At 34.4% G+C, this 21,372-nt stretch overlaps 1 protein-coding gene across 5 annotated transcripts; it reads left to right on the forward strand.

Annotated features, from left to right (window-relative positions):
• Nucleotides 1-8,142: 8,142 nt before the first annotated feature.
• LOC122001295 lies at nt 8,143-20,908 on the forward strand. Of its 5 annotated transcripts, none has more exons than XM_042555970.1 (11): nt 8,160-8,579; nt 8,765-8,900; nt 9,980-10,031; nt 11,808-11,881; nt 12,697-12,783; nt 17,035-17,178; nt 17,868-17,919; nt 18,609-18,682; nt 19,406-19,519; nt 19,638-19,679; nt 20,590-20,908. In XM_042555970.1, the coding sequence occupies exons 1-10, from the start codon at nt 8,564-8,566 to the stop codon at nt 19,648-19,650; spliced, it is 762 nt and encodes a 253-aa protein (XP_042411904.1). In that variant the 5' UTR covers nt 8,160-8,563; the 3' UTR covers nt 19,651-19,679; nt 20,590-20,908. The 5 variants fall into 5 exon arrangements, 4 of the variants coding, with proteins under 4 accessions (XP_042411903.1, XP_042411904.1, XP_042411905.1 ...); XR_006117310.1 differs by having other exon boundaries at nt 8,166-8,579; nt 19,406-19,540; nt 20,590-20,905; XM_042555969.1 differs by lacking the exon at nt 20,590-20,908 and having other exon boundaries at nt 8,143-8,579; nt 19,638-19,897.
• Nucleotides 20,909-21,372: the final 464 nt, after the last annotated feature.

Genomic DNA, 21,372 nt, shown 5'->3' on the forward strand with positions numbered 1-21,372 from the left:
TCCTCACCGCCAGTTCTTGAAGGTTCTTGGAGGTTCATCCAAGTTAAGAGGCGAGTTGCAACGAGAAGAAGAAGAAGCTAGGGTTTTTACTGCATCTCTTGTAAGCTTTTGCTTATTCTTTACTACCCTTTCTTCTACTTGTATTGAGAGTCTTGTAGGGCTTCTCCGCCTTCGGTAGTTATCGAAAAGGAGTGTTTATTAGTGGAGGTGTGTGTGTGTGCGTGGATCCTTGGACTAGTCACCTCTTGTGAGGTGGATACCAAGTAAAATCCTATTGTTAGCATTGTTGTAGTTTGTTTCTTTGTATTCCGCTGCGCATCACTTTGAAGAAACAAGCAACGAAGCTCGACGAGCACACGCGAAGCTATTCACCCCCCCCCCCTCTAGCTACTTTTCGGTCCTAACATGGACATGTCAAGGGCATTTTATTGTGTGTGCATGATTGTATTTAACTAATACAGCTGGAGTTGTATTAGCCCTAGGATTTTACATTTATGTTTAATCTAGACTTGATATACATTCCCTTCTGGAATATAGGATCGATGTATGTAAAATTTTATTTTTCTGTCGCGGATCGTATCCTTGTGAGGCGTGGTGCTATTGGAGGACCAGAAGCGCAGCGGAAAAGAAAGCTCGATAGACCCGACGACATGAACCCTAGGGCTGGCAGCACGCGAAGGACAGTGATGGAAAAGGTCATAATAGTTGGAAAATTAATTTCCATATTTATTGCTTTTATTTACTGTTATGTGTGTGATGTGTGCTTACTATGTTAAAATTCCTCATCTTAAATAACTAAGTGGGAGAGAGATTTTTTTAAATAAATTTCATGGTCTCCATTACTGGTTTGTAAGTGATGCAAACAAACTTGGGCGTTGGCTCTGAGTGCCTTCCTCCATATCGGATGAGTTTGTTTGCGGATCACTAGATCAAACTTCCATTTTGGATGATTATAGGAAATTAATTAGGAGCATGTGATCTTCCTTATCGGAAGGGCCACAATCTTATTTAATGGACTTAGTATCAAGTAATGGTATACACTTAGGCACATTTAATAGTATCCTCCCCATCGGAGTCACTGCTATTATTTGTGTGGCCGAAGGAAAACCAACTATTAATTTGTCATAAAGATAAATTGACAAAATAATAAAATTAAAACCTCCTCTTACAAATGTTGAGATTTTGTATACGTCCACACTATTATGGCATACAAAATTCACGGTGTTTGAGGAAATTTTATTTGTCAAGTTGACAAGATAATAAAATTAATGGGTAAAACTCCTCTTACAAATGTTTGATTTTGTATACGTCCACACTATCGTGGCATACAAAATTCATGATTTTTGAGGTAATTTTATTTGTCATAAAGATAGGTTGACAAGGTTATTAATGGGTAAAACCCTCCTCTTACAAATGTTTAATTTTGTATACGTCCACACTATCGTGGCATGCAAAATTCACGGTGTTTGAGGTGTTGGTGAATTTAAATGATATTGTTTTGAGGAATCAATATTATTTTAAATTCAAAGTTTTGACCAAATATTTGATCAGAAATAAACCAACTATTAATTTTATTTGTCATAAAGTTAGGTTGACGAGATAATAAAATTAATGGATAAAATCTCCTCTTTGATTTTGTATACGTCCACACTATCGTGGCATACAAAATTCACGAGGATTTTGAGGTGTTGGTCTTGACCAAATATTTTGTGATTCTTAGGATTCCAAATGTTAGTCAATCCCCTAGCTGTTATACTATAGAATAGACTTAGTAGTCCCAGTTATGATTGGAAACAAAACTTGGACATTAAGGTGGATTGTCCTCTCAGAACTAAGAACAATATAGGTGTATTTTATTAGTTATTGAAACATGTTTAGTGGTGTTATCTACTAGTACTTGGTGTATAGATACGGGAATCACTAATCATATCTGCAATTCATTGCAGGGATTCCAGGAAACTCGACAACTATATGAAAGGGAAAACACTATCTACATGGGCACTACAAAAGTAGCAGCTGTTGCAGTGGGATATGTTTATCCTCTGATAGGAATAAAATATAGATTTTGAGAAATTATCTTTACGTACCACGTTTAAAAAGAATTTGATTTCAGTTTCTAAACTATCAAAGAACTTGATATTCTATCTCTTTTGATAAGAAAGTTGTTATCAAGAATAATAGGGAAGTTATCTGTTCTGGTTCGTTGGTTGACAATTTATAATCCAATAACTCCTACGATGCAACAAATGGAAATTAATAACACGTCTTCTAACTCTAATAAGAGAAAGCAACCTTCGGAAATGAACTAATCATATCTTTGGCATCTAAGGCTAGGTCATATTGACTTGAGTAGGATTCAAAGGATAATAGTCAATGAACTTTTGGGTTCATTGGTGGTGGAAAATTTTCCAACCTGCGAGTCTTACTTGGAAGGAAAAATGACCAAGAGACCTTTTAAGTCTAAGGGGTATAGAGCCAAAGATGTGTTGGAATTTGTTCATTCTGATTTGTGTGGATTTATGACTATCCAGACAAGAGGTGGATTCGAATATTTCATCTATTTTATAGACAACTATTCAAGATACGGGTACATTTACTTGATGCTCCGCAAGTCTAAGTGCTTTGATAAGTTCAAAGAGTAATAGGCTGATGTGGAGTAATGTCGAGGTAAAAGTATCAAGACACTATGGTGAGATCGTAGTAGCAAGTACCTCTTGGGAGAGTTTAGGAGTCACTTATCAGAAGAAGGGATTCAATCCCAACTAACTGCACCAGGTACACCCCAACAGAATGGTGTAGTATAAATAAGGTATAAGACTCTTATAGAAATGACTAGATCGATGATGAGTTATTTAGAAAATTACCAAATTCGTTTTAAGGACATACTCTGGAAACGGAAGTGAACATAAGTCAGAACTCTCTGCTCACATAGAATTGCAGAATAGGCTTAAGCCTAATTTGAAGCATATTCGGATTCGGGGTAGCCCAGCACATGTGCTGAAGGGAGACACTGATAAGTTGGATAGGAGTTCCCTTGTTAGTGGATTATCCTAGAGAAACGAAAGGAGGTTTATAGTCCTAAAAATCATAAGGTCATTGTAAGCATCAATGCCCAATTTTTGGAAGAGGACTATGTAATGAACCACAAGCCCATAAGTAAATTTGTTTTTAAGGAAATAATAAAGGACATGTCTAATCTAATACCAACTGTACAAGATAAAATATCACAAGAAACTGCAACACGTATCACAAATGATACACAATTGCACAAAGTGCCTCGTTGTAGTGGGAGGGTTATTAGGCAACCTTAAAGATTCATGTTTTGGGAGAGTCTTTGGACTTGATCCCTGGTGAACATGAACTTGATCCCCGGACATATGATGAAGCACTCCAAGATAAAGATGCAGCATCTTGGCAAAGGGCAATGAATAGAATCTATGTATTCTAATAGAGTCTGGGAGCTTATAGAATCACCAAATGGTGTAAAATCCATTGGGTGAAAATAGGTCTACAATAGAAAAAGAGGGACAGACGGGAAGGTGGAAACTTTCAAAGCAAGGCTTGTTGAAAAAGGGAAACCTTTTACCGGTAGTCATGCTTAAGTATATCCGGATTCTTTTATCTATTGTTGCTCATATGGATTATGAGATTTGGCAAGTGGATATCAAGACAGCTTTCCTTAATGGAAGTCTTGAAGAAAGCATCCATATAAAGCAACTAGAGGAGTTCATTGCAAAGGGCAAAGAGCATCTAGTATGTAAGTTCAATCGGCCTATTTATGGACTGAACCAAAGCTTCAAGGTCTTGGAACATTCGGTTAATGAAAGTAATCCAGACCTATGGATTTATTCAGTGTCTGGATAAGTCTTGCGTATACAAGAAGTGTGATGGAAACATGGTGGTATTTCATGTACTATATGTAGATGACATTTTGGTAGTTGGAAACAATATCAAAGTGTTATCAGAAGTAAGGGAATGGTTGTCCAAGCAATTTGATATGAAGGACTTGGGAGAATGCGCACATATTCTCGGGATCAAAGGGATCACAAGAAAAAGAATGTTGTGTTTATCTCGAGCTTCATACTATCCTAGCTCGTTTTAGCATGCAAGACTCCATGAAAGTTTTTTTCTACCTTTTGGGCATGGAGAATCTTTATCTAAAGAGATGTCATCGAAGACATCAAAATAGATAGAGGACATGAAGGCAGTTCCTTATGCTTCGGTTATCGGAAGCCTAATGTATGCAATGTTGTGTACGAGACTAGATATATATTTTTTCCATGGGCATAGTTAGCAAATATCAAAGTAATCCATGACATGAACATTGGACTGTCGTAAAGCATATAAGGACTTGAGATTATATGCTAGTTTACCAAGCAGATGATTTGATCCTTGTGGGTTACATGAATTTTCACTTCCAATCAGATAAGGACAATAGTAAGTCAACCTCGGGGTTTTGTGTTTACTTTAGGAGGTAAAGCCATAACAATGAAGGAGTGTTAAGCATAGATGTTTTCGGACTCCACCATAGAAGATGAGTATGTGGCAGCCTCTGGGGCAGCCATAGAAGCTGAATGGCTCAGAAACTTCATGATGGACTCAGACATGATTTCTGGTTTGGCCAAAAAAAATTATTACAATTTATTGTAATAATAGTGGTGCAGTAGCAAACTCGAAGAAACCATAAGTCCAAAAGTCAAGTAAACACAATAGAGAGCAAGTACCACCCAATACGAGACATCGTATAACGAGGAGAAGTTGTTGCCACCTAGATTGCATCAGATGATAACCTGAGAGATCCTTTCACTAAGGCCCTTAAGGCAAGAGCTTTTGATGGGCATGTTGAAGGGTTGGGAATCAGATGTATGGCAGGATAAATGGCAGAATAGTCTTTTAGTATAAGTGAGAGATTATTGGAATGTATACTAAAAGTCTAGCTTTTGTATAAACATTTAAGAATCACATTGGTCAATATCTACATTTATATGTTAAGTGTAGTTGTTCAATTAATTTGTATTATAGATAACATGGTGTGTGGTGTCACACACAGAAGATCATGTTATCAGTTCCTTATAAATTATAAACAGTAGCTCACGACTAAGATGGAAATGAACAAACCGTTGGAATAGTCGTAGTGTAATTAGGTATTAGTTTATCTTGACTAATAAATTACACTAGTACACTCTAAGTGTATTGAGTAGGATCATTTAAGGTAAGTTCTTTTTATACTGACTTAATAAAAGAACAATACCTTAGTTATTATGGAAGTGTGTGCTCTTAATCCTAATATAATAACAAGCACATATATTTAGTATTTATTTCTTTGACTTATCAAAGGATGAGATTTAGCTGGATAAATCAAAAGGCCCGATAAGTTGGGAATTAATATTACTTATAGTGTGTGTTGTTGATTATAGAAGGAAACTGTGTCCTAGTAATCTAGGTTGATAATGTTCCCAAGAGGAGCTCATAAGGTTTGTCATGTTAAACCCTGCAGGTGGACTTAGTCCGACATGATGATGAGGTTGAGTGGTACTACTCTTAAACTAAGATATTAATTAAAGTGAGTTGTCAGTAACTCATTTAAATTAATGGGCATTCAATATCTTAAACACAGGGAGACTAACACACTCATGATAAGAAGGAGCCCATAATGTAATTTGGGATTAGTGCGGTAGTACAATAATAACTCTCTAGTGGAATGAGTTATTATTGATGAACTTGAGTTGTGTATTCGAGGCGAACACGGGATACTCGAGCTCATCGGGAGGCCAAAACTAATTTCCCCTCTAGGTCCCTGTCGTAACCTCAATGAAGCCTCAAATCCACTCATGAAAAGCCCATCTTGATGTCCAAGAGGGAGCCGGCCTATGGCTTGGTGACCAAGCCATGGGGGTCGGCCACTTCCTTCTTAAAGAGGTCGACCCTTTGCTTGGTGCCCAAGCATGAAGGGGTCGGCCACCATAATTCAAACTATAAGGGGTGTTTTGAATTTTTAAAAATCTTCTCTTTATAGATAACTACAAGTTTTAAAAGAGAGATTTTAAATTTATAAAACTTTCCTTATTTGAATTATGTCACATGGTTTAAAAGAAAGTTTTAAAAGTTTTAAAATTTTCCTTTTTTAACCATCCACATGGTTTTTTTTTTTAAAAAAAAGAGTTTTAGTTTTAAAACTTTCCTTTTTTGTAACCATGTTAAAAGAGAACATTTTAAATGAGAAGTTTTAAATCTTAAAACTTGTTTTAAAATTTTTCTTTTTTAAAATCCACGTTAGGAAATTAAAAGAGAGCTTGTAAAATTTTATAAGAGTTTTTCTTCTTTGATTATAAAATTTTTATAAGATTATTTTTTCTTCTTTTAAGGGTCGGCCACCCTTGCTTGGTGCCCAATCAAGGGGTCGGCTAATCAATCAATCAATTAAGAAGAGAAATAAGGAATTAAAAAGGAGGAAAGGAAAAACAAGAGGAAGATTTTAATTTTTGTAAAAATCTTTCCTTATTTGCTTTGGAGAAGTATTATAAAAGAAGAGGAGGAGAGGTCTCATGATACATCAATTTTTATTCTCTTGCTTGTGCTCTCTCTTGTGGCTAGCCCTCTTCCCTTTCTTTTCTCCTTGCTCTCTTTTGTTCCTTGGTAGTGGTGGTGCCCGAATATTAGAGAAGGAGGAGGAGCTTTTAGGTGGTATTCATCTTGGAGGATCATCGCCCACACGACGTTCAAGAGGAGGCGAGGAATACGGTAAAAGATCAAGAGATCGTTGCATACAAAGAAAGGTATAACTAGTAATTATTTTCCGCATCATGCTAGTTTTCTCTTCGTATGAATTCTAAATACAAGAGGCATATGATTCTAGATTTTCGGATTTGTAATTCGAAGTTGTGTTTTTTTTGTTTTTCGAATTTGTGATTTGATTGTTCTTTTTTGGTTAAACCTAGAGTTATATAAGGAAATTAAATATTATATTTCCCTAAAAGGCTTTGTCTAGGCGGTGGTGGATGATCCCATACCCAAGAAGGACTAGTGTCTCGCCATGCAGTCCTGGAAGTCAATTTTGAAAATTAATATTTAATTGAATTTATAACATAGGTGGACTTGGATCAATAATGTTAAACATCATTTGCGATCCAAGTCTAAACCATTAAGAACAGATAAGTTAAATTTGGAATCAATAATGTTAAGTTCCATTTGTGATTCTTAATTTAATTTCTAAAGAACACAATAGGATGTTTAGGAAAGGTTCGACACTTGTATAAAATTTTTGCACAGTTAAACCGGTACGATCTTCCTAAGATCAACCAACAGAGATGTGTATGTTTTTGATATTAATGAAAGTCATGTAAGCAATTCAATAAAATGGCTAAAAAATTGGGAAGGAAAGAGCAGGAAAAAAATGTTTTTAGGATTTTAAGCGATTTGAAGACCTAACCAGTCGTTACAAGTGATTTGTAACCTAATTATTTTTGTTTTATGATTAATCTAGATATTCCATCTTTTTCTTTTATTATGGTAAAGTCAGTTAGTTTTATTGATTAGTTTTGTAGTAATCAATCCGATCTAATTTTATAGAATTTTTTCATCGATTATCAAGATAAATCTGAAAATACTCATTGTGGCATTATTTTTGAAATGTGAATACGCTCGTCCCTAGTGCCCTCGTCAATTCGTCCTAAGTCAACACGGAGGAAGTAAAAAATCTGAAAATACTCATGATGAATAATCTAGAAGTCTAACGTCTTTTAATTACGCATCCTATTTAGTAAAAAAAAAATTATAAATACATCAGCTTAGAATCGAACCTCACTGCCCGATTAATATGGGAGATGGATGATCTTGTACGAAAGTTTTGCACATTGCACCGGTATAATGCTGCACGGGCCCAACAACTGTATGTCACTAGTAATTTGAGCATCGCATACGTTTGAAAATATCCAACGTGAAATCGAATCCGAGTTATCCCCGTTTACCGTCTTTTGGACTGTTAGCTTGTAAAGTTTTTACGGCAAGTAAAGAAATTTTCTTGCATTCAGATGAATAAAAAATAGTTTAAAATAATTCATAAAAATTTATTTATAGATTATTATTTTTTATGATATGTAAATGAAAAAATTTGTCTTGAGAACTCGTACAGTCTGTGCTCATGATACTGAGTAGACAGAGTTTTGGTAACTGATTAGTTGCTTTATTCTTCTTCTATATTTTATCACTCTTGCTTGTTTCTGTATGCTCACGATGCTGGTAATTCGAGTTCTGTGGCTGCTCAGAGGTGGTCAAATAGAAGCGGGAAGACGTCAGGTGAGCCGTTCAGAAGAGGGAGGAGCGGCGGAGCCTTGGCTGAAGAAAAAGGCGGCGGCTGGCGGCGACTTGTACATGGCGGTGGCTGGCTGCGGTTGCACGGAAGAGAGTAGAAATGAGGGCCGCAACCTTCCTGTGATTGGCGGAGAGGGGCGGTGCGGGTGATGCCCCCTCGTGAGAGGCGGTGGCCGCACGCGAGGTTGGGTCGTCCGCCCTGTCGCGATGGTTGCCGGCGGCAGCTTGTACGAGTTTCCCATTCCGATGTCGGATGTGGTGTTTTGAAGGTAAGAATACTTTATTATACTTTGCGGGTTACTTTTTCGGTTTTGTGTGGTTGAGATTCTCGCTCCTTTCTCGGAATGACGTGTAGCGTTCTCCTTCACATTCTGATCTTTCGTGTTCTTGTTTTACTTCCCTTCTTGACATTAAGAATCATAAAGGTGGAAGCTTTTCGACATTTGTCTAGCAGAGACGATCATGGCGGAATCTCCGAGCTTGATAGCCTACAAAGTTGTGTTTTGTGCATTGGGATGTTTCATGTTGGCTACCCTCGTCTACACTATGGTGACTGATGGTTCGCCTTTTCGAGTCGAGCTCTTGACACCGTAAGTTATCTTGGGACCTCTATTGTTTAGAGATGTTTCTTGGAGGTAGTAGTGGTATTTCTGAAGTATGATGTGAATGATACAGGGAATTCTTTATCGGTCTTTGTAGAAGTATGAACGTTGGATGCTCTATCTTTTACTAACCGATGGAAAACTTTTGAATATGACTAAATCCACTCATCGCCAGAGGACTGGAACTAGCAGCACTGCTTAGTCTGTATGAGTGATAAGAAGATTTGAAACCTGAGTGGATATTAAGGATCTTGTGTTGAATTGATGTGATTGAGTCACTAACATTGTGAAGTGTAATGTTGGCATACATGATGATTTGGAAAACATATTTTTGACTAAGAGTGGATCTGTTTGGGTGAGGGATTGAGGCAGAGAAATAAGATTGAGGATACAACAATAAACCAAGCCTTATCCCACTAGATTGGGAGAGAAATAAGATCGAGGATGTTTGAGAATAAATGAACTAGCTAGAAGTTTACTAAATTGGCTGGTAGGAGTTTAGGTGATCTCTGATTGGTGGTTCTAAGGAAAGTTTTGTGAGTCGGTTAAGTTATAAATCAAGAATAGGAATGTACTAATTTTTTTGGAGTGATTCACACAACCAAGATAACAGTTTGATTGCAATTTTTCATGTTAATTAATTTGGATTAGCATGATTATTAATTAGTCACCCCCAAATAGTTGCGACCAGCATGGCTTGGTGATGATTGGAAATGAAGCTTTCTCTCCGTCTTAACAACTACATACAAAGCAACTTACTTGATAATAATTGTAGTAGACATTTACATGAAGTGAAAAAAATTTCACCTGAAACTTAGTGGTTTAGTTATTTATGAAGTCTATATGGTTATTCTGACTGCTGATAGTTTGACCAATAATTTAGTGGTTTACTTGCTTATGAAGTCCATATGATTTATTGAGTGCAAATAATTTCACCAGTAATTTAGTGGCGTAATGAAATGCATCTGATTTATTCTTAGAACCTACTTTTGATCTGGTATCAAGCACCACTAGTATTTTGTTATTTCACCAATAAACTTGACATGTGCTTCTTTCTCTGGCTTTAGGTGGATGATTGCAACTTTGATAGACTTCTATGTCAATGTTGTTGCTATAGCAGTAAGTACAATAACTTGAAGATCTAGATTATATTAGTTCACTGTTTTTCCTCCTAATTGCAAAGCATCCCTTTCCATTTAAATTTAGGTTGTCTACCCTTTTGTTTCTTGGCCTATCATTTGTTGGTGATTCATGATTTTAAATTTTCTTAGCAGAAATATTCTTAGCAAAGCATACCAGGATTTGAATTGATGCTGATCTAGTCCATTGTTGTTTTTTGAGTTGGAAGTTAGACTTGTTTCTAAATCTAGAGTTTAAACTTTTTGATACTTAAGACTCTTCATTTACCATGTCCGGACTTTTGTTGATACTAACAGTTGGACACCAACACTCCAGGGTATCCTCAATATTCCTATTGGTCATGTGTAAAAATTTTAAAAATAGCTGTGCTAGTCATATTTTTTTCATCCAAACCATAATAACATAGACCCCAAGGTGTCGAAAGTTGCATAGTATTAAGGACAAGATGAATTACACATATTGGTTAAATATAATATTATTTGCAAACTAACATTCAAAAGATATTTCTGGTGCTAAAAACTTAGGGAAAGCTGTGATTCCAAATCCTTATTTATAGGTGTTAGCCAAACTACCAAATTTGAAAATCAAATGTGAAAAATCAAATGCATATGTTGGCCATGGTTGTACTTGCTGCATTCTTGAACTCTTGCATAAAAATTGAGAGCATAAGCATACCATAGTTTATGCTTTTTATTATAGTGTTTTTTATTATTATTATTATCAGGATAGTGCTCTTCCCTATTTATTTATCTTCTTGACCTTTTTGGATAATTATTATGCAACGTTCCTATCATTGCAATGGCTTTTTGATCTTCATGATACTATCGGTCCCCCATATCAGAACATTTTAATAATAGTCTACGTTGCTCAAACATGGGTGTGGCATATGATCTGCTCCAATTTGGGCTATGTTAATACAAGTGATCTGTATCAAAATAAATTATATGGTTCACAACCAAAATATTATAACGGAATACTTCTACATTTTATTGTTATTTTCTTGTCTTCCAATTGTTTCTCTTATTTCCACCTTTGGATTGTTTTTCTGCTGCTGGTGCTGCCATTCTTTGTTTCGTCTGCACAAATGTTGGTTGGGCATATACAAATAGAAAATGGAAGTTTGACAGGGCATATCAGTCTATTCTACCTTGTGTTTGGTCCATACATTTCAGTGACAAAGGAAGAATAGTTAGAGCATCATAGAGCTTGCTACTTGAAATATCTTCCCTGTATCATCTTGGAATAGACATAGTCTCAAAGTGGCATGATAAGTATTCAATTCAGTACAACTGATAAATATATTATTGATACTCTTAGTCTACCGTCGCATCAAGTGGTCCTGATGACTTGTCTTCAAGAAATAGTGTCCTAATGAAAATTATTTTGAATTAGGTCAATGGCAATATATGCATTCATACCTATCGTGCAGAAAGAATTTTTTTAAAACTAGAATAACTTCTAAAATTAGATTATATCATTTATGAAATTTATTGATTACACATTTTAGTACTTAACCATGTTCACACATTAATTACCTAATTGTTTGTTTATTTGGGCTTAATTCCTTCCCCTTCCCTCTTTCGTCTTCCTGCCTATTCATCTGCCCAAGTAAATAGGTAAGACTGCTATTAAGAGATTAAAATTACAATGGTATCTAATTTAAATTTTTGATGCCTCTGTTATCAGCAACAGTATATCATTAAATTCAAGGCTGTTAACTTTTGCATTATTGTTGCCACCTTAATGTCATGTCAGGTTTGGGTTGTCTACAAAGAATCAACTTGGATAAAAGCACTTATGTGGGTGGTTCTTTTAGTATGTTTTGGCAGGTACTATAGTAATGGAATTACTATTAAGTTCTAGAGTGAAATTAGTACATCTTATCTATTTGATTTTTAGCATATCTTTTAAATCATATCCTTACTATCGTAATGGAATATTCTGTTCCTGTGTTTTGATATTGATATATGATTGTCTCTTGAGGACATTCAAGGCAATTATTTGCGTGAGAAAATTTCACTGGGCACTTTCTTTTTCATTATGAAGTGTATAATTTAGGCTTTTCCATGTTATTATTCCTAAAGTTAATGGTGGATGTGAGGAGTAGGAGATCAAGGATAATCTTAATTAACATAATCAAAGAGATCAAAATGATCAAGTAATCTAGGTATTACAAATGATATGGGCTTTCATATAGCTCAACGATGTTCATTTTTCCGATCCAATTGTTGGATATAAATCTTGTTTTGTTCTAGACAAGTGATGGCCTCAAGCTTAATCGTGCCGATATGATGTTTATGTTCTTCATTTTCTCTATCATCATTATTATTATTATTTTACTATAGAATCAAACTGCGTCAAAAGGCACCAAATATGCATATTCTTTTTTGTTAAGACTATTGGACTTAGCGAAGTATGCTTATGGTCATTTATGTCTTGTCTTTCCCGTAAGGGTGTTGACCACAAAGCCTACCTTGAATTTTATACTATTTTTTCTCAAGATTCTTGATTTGGAACGTTGTAATTTAGATAGTCCTTTTTCTCTTTATATGATTATTCGAGCAACATTTTTGGTCCTGTGAGTATTTTGTAGCAAGTCAAATCTTCATGAGCTAACAGCTAGTCTTTTTTATTTGAATTCCAGTGTGGCTACTTGTGCTTATATTACCCTGAAGCTGTTCAATATTTCATCTCAAGATCCAAAAATTTCTCTGAGACAACTTTTGTTGAGGTATCACATTATTAACATTAATTTCACATACAAGTTCACAAAGATTCTCTAGTTGTGTCATCAACAGCATGCTTGTAACTCTAGATCAACATGAAGGTATTGCAAGAATTCATAATTGTGCTAAGATTTTTATTAGCACAAGTCACAAACAAATATCTGATTAGGGTGCTCCTGTATCAGGATTTCTACACCTTTAGACACTCAAGTTCCATCTTGCATGTAATTCCCTTGAAAATTTTTAGGCATGTATGCTTTCTTCATGACTATATCCCTGGGAATTGGATAAGGAAACTTTGGCCTTATGCTCAAAAGTGTATTTTTCTAGGTTTAATACACAAACAAGTACAAATGTTATTCACTCACTAGTAACAACATCCCACTAAAAATGATATATGTTTGTCAGGATGTTATGCCAAGAGAGGATGAATTAATATTAGTTGCCTTCCTATTCAGTGCCCCATCAATATTCTTTGTCAATCCTGTGTGACCACATTGTGCTGATTTTGGATGATTGTGGTCTGCTTGGTGAACTTGTAGATGATGGATAAATCATTTGTATTCAATTATAAGCCACTGGTTAATAAATGCATAACTACATAGTAGTCAAAGCCTTAAGGAGAATGTTAGGCTAGGTTTAGTATCTGAATTTCATATTTTCCTTATAGAAATAGTTCTTTGAAAAATATAAAAATTGTATTTGCTGAAATTGAAAGAACAAAATGGTGAGAATTTTCATGAAATTGTTCCAGTGATTTAATTCCATTTCATTTGTTTTAACTAATTTACTAAATGTATATGTTATCATTAATGACATCAAATTTGCTAATAATATTTATAATACTTTGAGTAGGAGATAGGTTTGATGAGAAACAAATCCACTTAGAGAAAATTAATTAAATCATAGAACATACAAACACAAGTGTCTCTAGAAGTAGGCAAAGGAAAAAATAAAACTTATGAAATTAAACTATTTACATTATCTCCTATTGATCATAGCCTATGCATATTATTATCACAAAGATCATTTATTGTCGTCCACTAGGATGATTCACTAATATCAAACTATGGCAAGCTCGGTGTTTGAAATGTCATGTCGTGTCGCCCGAAACGAGAGGTATTTACCATTCTGGTGCAGGAGTGAAACCGGCACATCATGGGCATAAATTTCGCGTGCATCATCCATGCGTCATCGCGATAGAATCGCGCATGAGAGTCGATTGCTGGAGGCCTCCATGCTTCCGAAAGTGTCACAGGACGCTTCTGGTGCCCTCTCGCAGGATCGGCGCTGTTATTATATTGTCACCGAGTGGGGTACCGGGAACTATACCCCCGGGATATGACAGACGCGCTTTGCATTGCTGTTACCAAAAAAGATTTAATTAATTCAAATAATTCTTAACTGAAGTGTGATATTTATTTTTATAAATCCTAATTCAATTATCCCAATAAAATATATAAAAAATATATTTAAAATTAAACAAAATTAATAAATTTTATTAATTGATATTATGAAAATTCTTTTTTTACTATTTTAAATTTTATTTAAAAATTCTAAAAAAATCTAATAAATCAGATTTATATTCTGATACTTTTTTATTATTAGTATTTTTTTACTATTTAATTAATATCCTGATATATTTTTTACTATTTTAAATATATATATATATTATTTAAATTAATAATTAATTAAATGAATAAATAGTTAATTTATATAATTATGATATATTAATTTTAATTCGAGTTATTGATAGATCAATTTTCTTTAAAGAAAAAATTATATTTAATTATTTTTTATAACAATATTAAGTTGTTCAATAATTGAGAACTTATATATAATCAATATGCGACTTATTTTTAAATTATACATAATAAACATATTTATCTAATAATTACTATATATAAATAAAAAAATACCAAAACCATATCGGCACGATACGATACGATACCGAAACCGTATTGTTCTGATCTGGAGCGAAGCCTCAGCAACCCATGCATGGATTTTTATGTATTTACTATGTGCTGCCAAATTTATCTCCATGTAATGATGTTTGTATCAAATGCTTATTCATAAACGGAAATATATAATACTTATTTGACAATGTGTTTTTGCCCATATTGAAGGATCTCTAAATTTATTTAGAAGTAGTTAATGATAGAGGCTTGCACCTGTGAAAGTTTTGGAACCCATGCAAATAATAAAGTCTCATCTTAGAGGGGTGGTTTTGATGATTTTCAATCAAAACTATTTGTGAAACCTAAATTGCCTAATCTTTGAAAAGGTGTTTTTTTTATCCCACAATTACTAGTTCTATAGTCCAAATTGTGAATATAAATAATTATTCATCTGATTAACTTGTGAAGGAGTGCGACTAGTAGAGGATGGTATAGTAGCAGTGCTAGCATGGATTATATGGGTAGATTGTTAGGAAACATAATCCGCCCTTACTTTACATGCTTATATATTTTCATTTCAAAAATGTTGTAAAATTCCAATAGAATTAGGATGGGAGAAGTCCTTGTTCACTATTGCATCATAGGCGGTTTAATTTTTTTTTAGCTGACACTAGATATCCAAGCCTTTGGCTCGACTAATCCTGTGGGCGACCGGCCTAGCCCCACAGAAATTTTCCACTGGCCACCTGGGTAAATCAGGGAAATGCACATGGCGGCCCATCCTAGCGGCCAATGTTCTCAGGTCCACTACCTGCAGAGACGGACCTACAGCAAGGCAATCCTGGGCTATAGCCCAGCCCTGCTCCTCCGTCTCCTATGAAGAGCTCTCCTATATTCTTGGTGCGGTCCTTGATTCCATCTCGGGGCGGCGGAATGGAAGACTGTAGTAGTTGAAATGAAATTCGTTTCACCAACAGCCGGTAGGATCTCTCTGACTGGATACTCATGACGGTAGTTTCCAGGTAGATAAAATCCGTCGCCGGATCAAAGTAAGACTAGGCAAAATAAGGAACCAAAAGGCAGATCCAAAGAAAGATGTCATCTTGTTGCTAGATCCGGAAGCAAAACCCATTTCTAGTCTTCTTCTCTTCTTCTCTCGCAAATATAAGGAAAATGAGATGGTAAAATTAGATCTGGAAAGATCTAGTATTTTTCTTTTCAAAACAGGACGAAGAATCAGATCTCGAAATCTCCAACGAAAAAGGGCGAAAATTTAAGGAACGGAGTTAGCAGAAATATTTAACTTTGGTGTGCTTGCATGCATGGCTTCGATCGGAGATGTGTCTCTGCCGACGGAGGTAGCTGATAGGATTAGGAACTCGAGGAGACAGAGCATAGAAGAGTATTTTGATAAATTAATAAGTGATTTGATATTTGAAAAAAAAAACAGAGTGCATAATTTAAATATTTAAAAATATAATTCAAATAACTTAATTCAATGAAATTAGTAATATACAATGATAACATTTGAAATTAATATACACTATCTCAAAATATTAATGGATTGTACATATTAAAATTAATTTTAATAACTTTAACAATTAATTATATAACATAATTTAATTTTTTTTAGCTAGTCTAATTAATCTTAAATAATATAATGTATTGGATTACACAAATTTTAAATTTTTTAATAGAAAAAATAACATAACAGACAATAAATATATACATAATATATTATTATAAATAGATTAAATAATTATATCAATAATCAATAGAGGAATAAAAAATAATAAATTTATTTTAAAATTTAAAATGTTAATCGAAAAGAACTTTTAAAGGATAAAATAAAATGAAATTTATTAAAGAGAAAATCCTATAAAAGAAGATTCCTTTCTCTGAACAATTTTTGATAAAATAATATCAAGTATAATGGAAATTTTTTAACTTATTTTTACCACCATTACCGAGCGAGTATTTTTAATAATGAAGTATGTAAAGATAGATATTTTGTAATAAAATAGAAAATCACTTTCTTACTAATTGTTTGATCTTTTATATTAAACAAGATTTAACGAAGAAGATAGATATATATTATATTATATTATAGATAAATTTTATATTTCAAAATATAGCAAGCACTTCATTGAATAATGACTTTTTTATTGTATAAATGTATTATGTTCAAGCCCCTCCTAACTCTAATTTCTGAATCCGTCCTTGACTACCTGGGTTCAATTTTAAGCATAAGTATGGTGGTAACATAATGAACTAAAAGCAATGTTTTCTCTTGACACCTCGTTCCCCTTCATTGTTTTTTTCATACTTTTATATGATGTTATCTCTGATTGCTTTCAGGGAGGATCATGACTGTCATGCAAAATGCTCATCTATTATTCTTGGGAGAGTTGTTTTTAGCACCTTGGGTGTATTTGTGTTAGCAGTTGTTGTTTATACTGTAGCAACAGATGGACTTCCTTTTCGAATGGACTTGTTGACACCGTGAGTATTATTATCTTTTGCTTAATTTAAATTTGATTAGCATTTTATTATGGTCAAGAAAATTTGTATACTTTCAAGAAGGATATGTTATTACATGCAAATGCAATGCTGGAGAGTATCTCTCTTTGATCTTTACAGGTTAAATTCATTTCTAAGATTATGAAACATAGGAAGGACGAACTTGATTGTCCCTTTCTCCCTTTGCCTTGTCTAGATTCTCCGCCATATTATGTATACTCATGAAAATTCTCAAAACTTAGAAGTAAGTATTAATAAAATTAAAATAAATAAGTTGGTTTCTGCATTTTCCCAATATATTTCCCAGATAGGCCAGGGATATTTTGTTTAAATAATTGACACAAACAAGGATGACACTAAAAATTCAACATTTAACTTTTGATAAACTAGGTAAAGTTGTTGCCGTGTGACCCAGAGGTCACGGATTCAAGTCTTGGAAATAGCCTCTTGCAAAGAAGGATAAGGCTGCGTACAATATACCCTTCCCTAGGACCCCGCCTTGGCGGGTGCTTCATGCACTAAACTGCCCTTTTCTAGTCGAGTCATATTAGTCGAGTCATATTAATCCTTAGATAAAGTGTTGGTTGGTTTTTCTTATGTTTTCCCATAAAACTAAGAGACTTAGCCGTGTGTTAACTTTTAAACTGATATTCATCTTAAAATGTGCACAGGTGGATGGCTGCTACCTTAATTGACTTCTACATTAATGTCCTTGTTATATCAGTAAGTATGCCATCTATGAATTTTCATGGTATTTGTGCCAATCAGTTTGCATTTGGATGGAGCTATCTATGCTTAAAGTTTTCATCCATGATTCAGATTTTTCATTGTTGATCTTTGGGACCATTTCTAGATCCATTATAGGGGAGTTTATCATGGTCATAAGATAATTCACCTCTTGAAGTTATTACTTTGACCTGCCTCGCAATACACTGATTATTTTTGCTTTATTTTCTTGGTTCATAGTTGTACAATATAGTTGGCCACATGATCCTTGGGTACTGATTGTGATAATGAAAATTTTCAGAGCTTCTTAGTATGTTGGTTGTGGTTGTTTCTTCAACTCATTCATAGGATTCAGTCAAATTGGATGGTGGTAGCAATGCCCTGTTTTCCTAGTTGAATTGATTTGGCATGCCTACTCGAAGAGTCATAAGCAAGAGCTTACTGATTCTTTACTCCAACCACCTGCAACAACTACATTGTTCTATATTTGATAGCCATGCTTCTCTGATTTAGATTGCATAATGAGCAAGAGAGACACGTCTAAATAGCTCTGTCTAATATGTTTGGAAAGATCTAACTCTATTAGTATATCACATTATTCATGAGCATGTGTTAATCAAATAGTACATGGAGCTTTCTTGTTGGTTTAAATTGAATAACCAAAACTGATCTAAGTTTTTGTACAGGTATGGGTTGTTCATAAGGAGCCAACATGGATATCTGCATTTATTTGGATTTGCTTGTTGATTTGCTTTGGCAGGTAACTTATATGGTACAAAAGAAGCATATATTACATTTCCATTGCTCGATTTCTTGGAATAAACACCAGAACTTACAATCCTACTGCCTAAACCACATCAAGGTGTTGCCAAGGACCTAAGGGTCGAAAGAAACATAGAAAGTTGATTCATTGCATGTTCAGCTCTAGAGCAGCTTTAAGATTTGTTGAACTTGATAAGATTTGTGCTGCTCGTTTTCTACCTGTATTCCATCTAAATTTACTTTTTTCACGGAATATACCTATAGGAGGTGATCATTTCGGTATCAATCCATAGTGACTCCATGATTGACCTTCATTCTTTTTTTTATTGATATGCAAGGGATTCCGAATACCATTCCATGCAGGACTATTGGCATGCTGAATAGCCAAAATAAATTGTCCAAATAATGGCTAAAATTGTTGTATGGTTGCATCTTTATTTGCAGAGTCGACAATCACAGTTCTTATTTAAAATTGTCGTCTTCAATTTTTATTTTTTTTTACACATGAAATATGTAAGATGGAATGGATTGGAGATCATAATTTTTTTTAACTAGACAACTTAATTTGGAGTGAAGACGTGAGTGCTAGAGAGAGACCAAAGTAAACTTTCTGGTTTTAGATTTTCAGAGTGTCAGGGCAAGGAATTCACTTCCCAAATGACTGTATTTGCAAGTATTTTAGTTCTCAACATGCATCACTGATATCGATTATTGCCTCCAGCATCACAACGTGTGCTTATATCGTCATTCAACTTTTTCGGCTCTCCTTGCAAGAACCAATGTACAAGGTTTTATCTAGCACTCAAGCCAAACTTGGAAGTACATCATCCTCAAAGTAATGTTCAAATGCCTCTAGGTAGGTTACTTAAATTGTTTCTCTTCATTTAAATTTGTGATTTGCTGATAAAACTGCTTGGCGCCATCTTCGGCTATATCTATCTACATCTTTACAGGTACAAAGAATAGCCACATCTTACTGGATTCCACCATTTCAGGTGCTGTTGCAAAACTGTAAACATATTCTTGCATAATTAAGGTTCTCTGTGCATACTAAATCTCGTGTTTAACGTTTATCTTCTTTTCATTAAATATGAGATCATAAGCTGTAGTAGCATTCATCATCCTGTATTGATCAATGTTTCGATAAAAACTTCAAGGATAACTTCTCTATGGCTGCATAATCCTTTGTATATGTATGTGCACTTTTTACTCACTGCTGTTATGAGAGCAATATGAATCGAACTATTAGTTCAGTGCCAAAATCCTTGACTTTTTTTTTAATAAACATAGTCAATAAATTCATAGTAGTCGAGTCAGATGATTCATGAATCGTCTCATAAGATATGTTATAATTCACATGTAAAATGATATAGGTTTTACATATGAATGGGGAATGAAGAGAATCATGCCGGACTTAGCTTCATTTGAAAGTCAACTATGTGGTATCACAAAGTTGACAATACTTAAGGTGTACTTTGACATGCTGTTAGATCGATATGTAGAATGAGGATAATGTTGGAATAGACGGCGACTAACCCGGCCATGTGGTATCAAAGTCACCTTTTAATGTCAAGAAAAACTTCTATTATTCATATCAATTCAATTGTTAATTAATTTTGTACCATCATTGATGTAAGATACTATACTATAATACTATTAAAATAATTCATAATACGAATCCTGACTCAACAAGAGGAAATAGTGCACTTTGACATATCTTCTGAGGCACCCCACAAAATCATCTACCTTATACAATACTTTGTTTTCTTGTATAAGTATCAAATTTTCCACCTACAAATAACCTGCTTAGTGTGCGAGTCTGATCATCTCTTATTTTCAAACTCTCCATGTTAGCTGGAATTAGCTCGACTTCTTAGAGAAGTTTCTATTGTGTTTTTGTTTCAGAGTTGTTCAGAAGTATTCAATTCTCTGCATACACAATTCCTCCATTGTGTGAATGAAGCAAATTACTACAACTTACAGTATCAATCTGGATCTATCATCGTCAAAGAGTTAGACTTTAGCAGGAAAATATTGAAGCATAAGAATATTAGAGTGGTTGTGTTTTGACTCAATCTAGTTTCTCCTATTTCCACCTCATTATGTTGACCTAAATTAGATGATTGTGTACTTTATTTGTTAAAAAACACAAATGACAGTTGACTTCCTTGATGTTGATAGTTGAAAACATTTCAACTTTTTAGGTGCCACCATTCATTAAAATACTGTTAGACCCTAGTGAAAAATAACTTCATTGTCCTGTCTATCTTACTGTTGTTTGAGCCATCCTTTGTACTTGAAGCCATTTTTAAAAGCAATAATTAGGGTGGTCCAGCTCCTCTTGGGTGCTGTATCTAACAATGGTTAGATTTGACCTACTTCAATATGATAACTGCAAATTGGATGCTTTCTCCGAGTTTCAAGAAAGTTACTTAAGTTTTGAGATCTGAAATGGAGAGATTGTTAATTGCATTGGTTTCAAGAATTCATGTATCCTATCAAGATTAGCTAACTCTATTATATCTGTTAAGATTCTTTGATCTCATCACTAGTTTTCATGTGTGTTTGCTTGTCGTTATAGGTTTCTCGCTCGAGCATAGAATCGGATCGCCCTTTGCCCCTGATAACAGATAAGGTTTAGGGTTACAAGTAACACAATATGAACAACTTGCCAATATATTTAACTCA

The sequence above is a fragment of the Zingiber officinale genome, chromosome 7A (assembly GCF_018446385.1).
Source record: "Zingiber officinale cultivar Zhangliang chromosome 7A, Zo_v1.1, whole genome shotgun sequence".
NCBI lineage: Eukaryota > Viridiplantae > Streptophyta > Magnoliopsida > Zingiberales > Zingiberaceae > Zingiber > Zingiber officinale.

Bases quoted from the DNA above. Each gene is read 5' to 3' on its own strand.
- LOC122001295 (XM_042555969.1), top strand. The intron at 8,901-9,979 runs GTAAGTTATCTT...CTCTGGCTTTAG, and splicing joins CGAGTCGAGCTCTTGACACC to GTGGATGATTGCAACTTTGA. The intron at 17,179-17,867 runs GTGAGTATTATT...AAATGTGCACAG, and splicing joins CGAATGGACTTGTTGACACC to GTGGATGGCTGCTACCTTAA.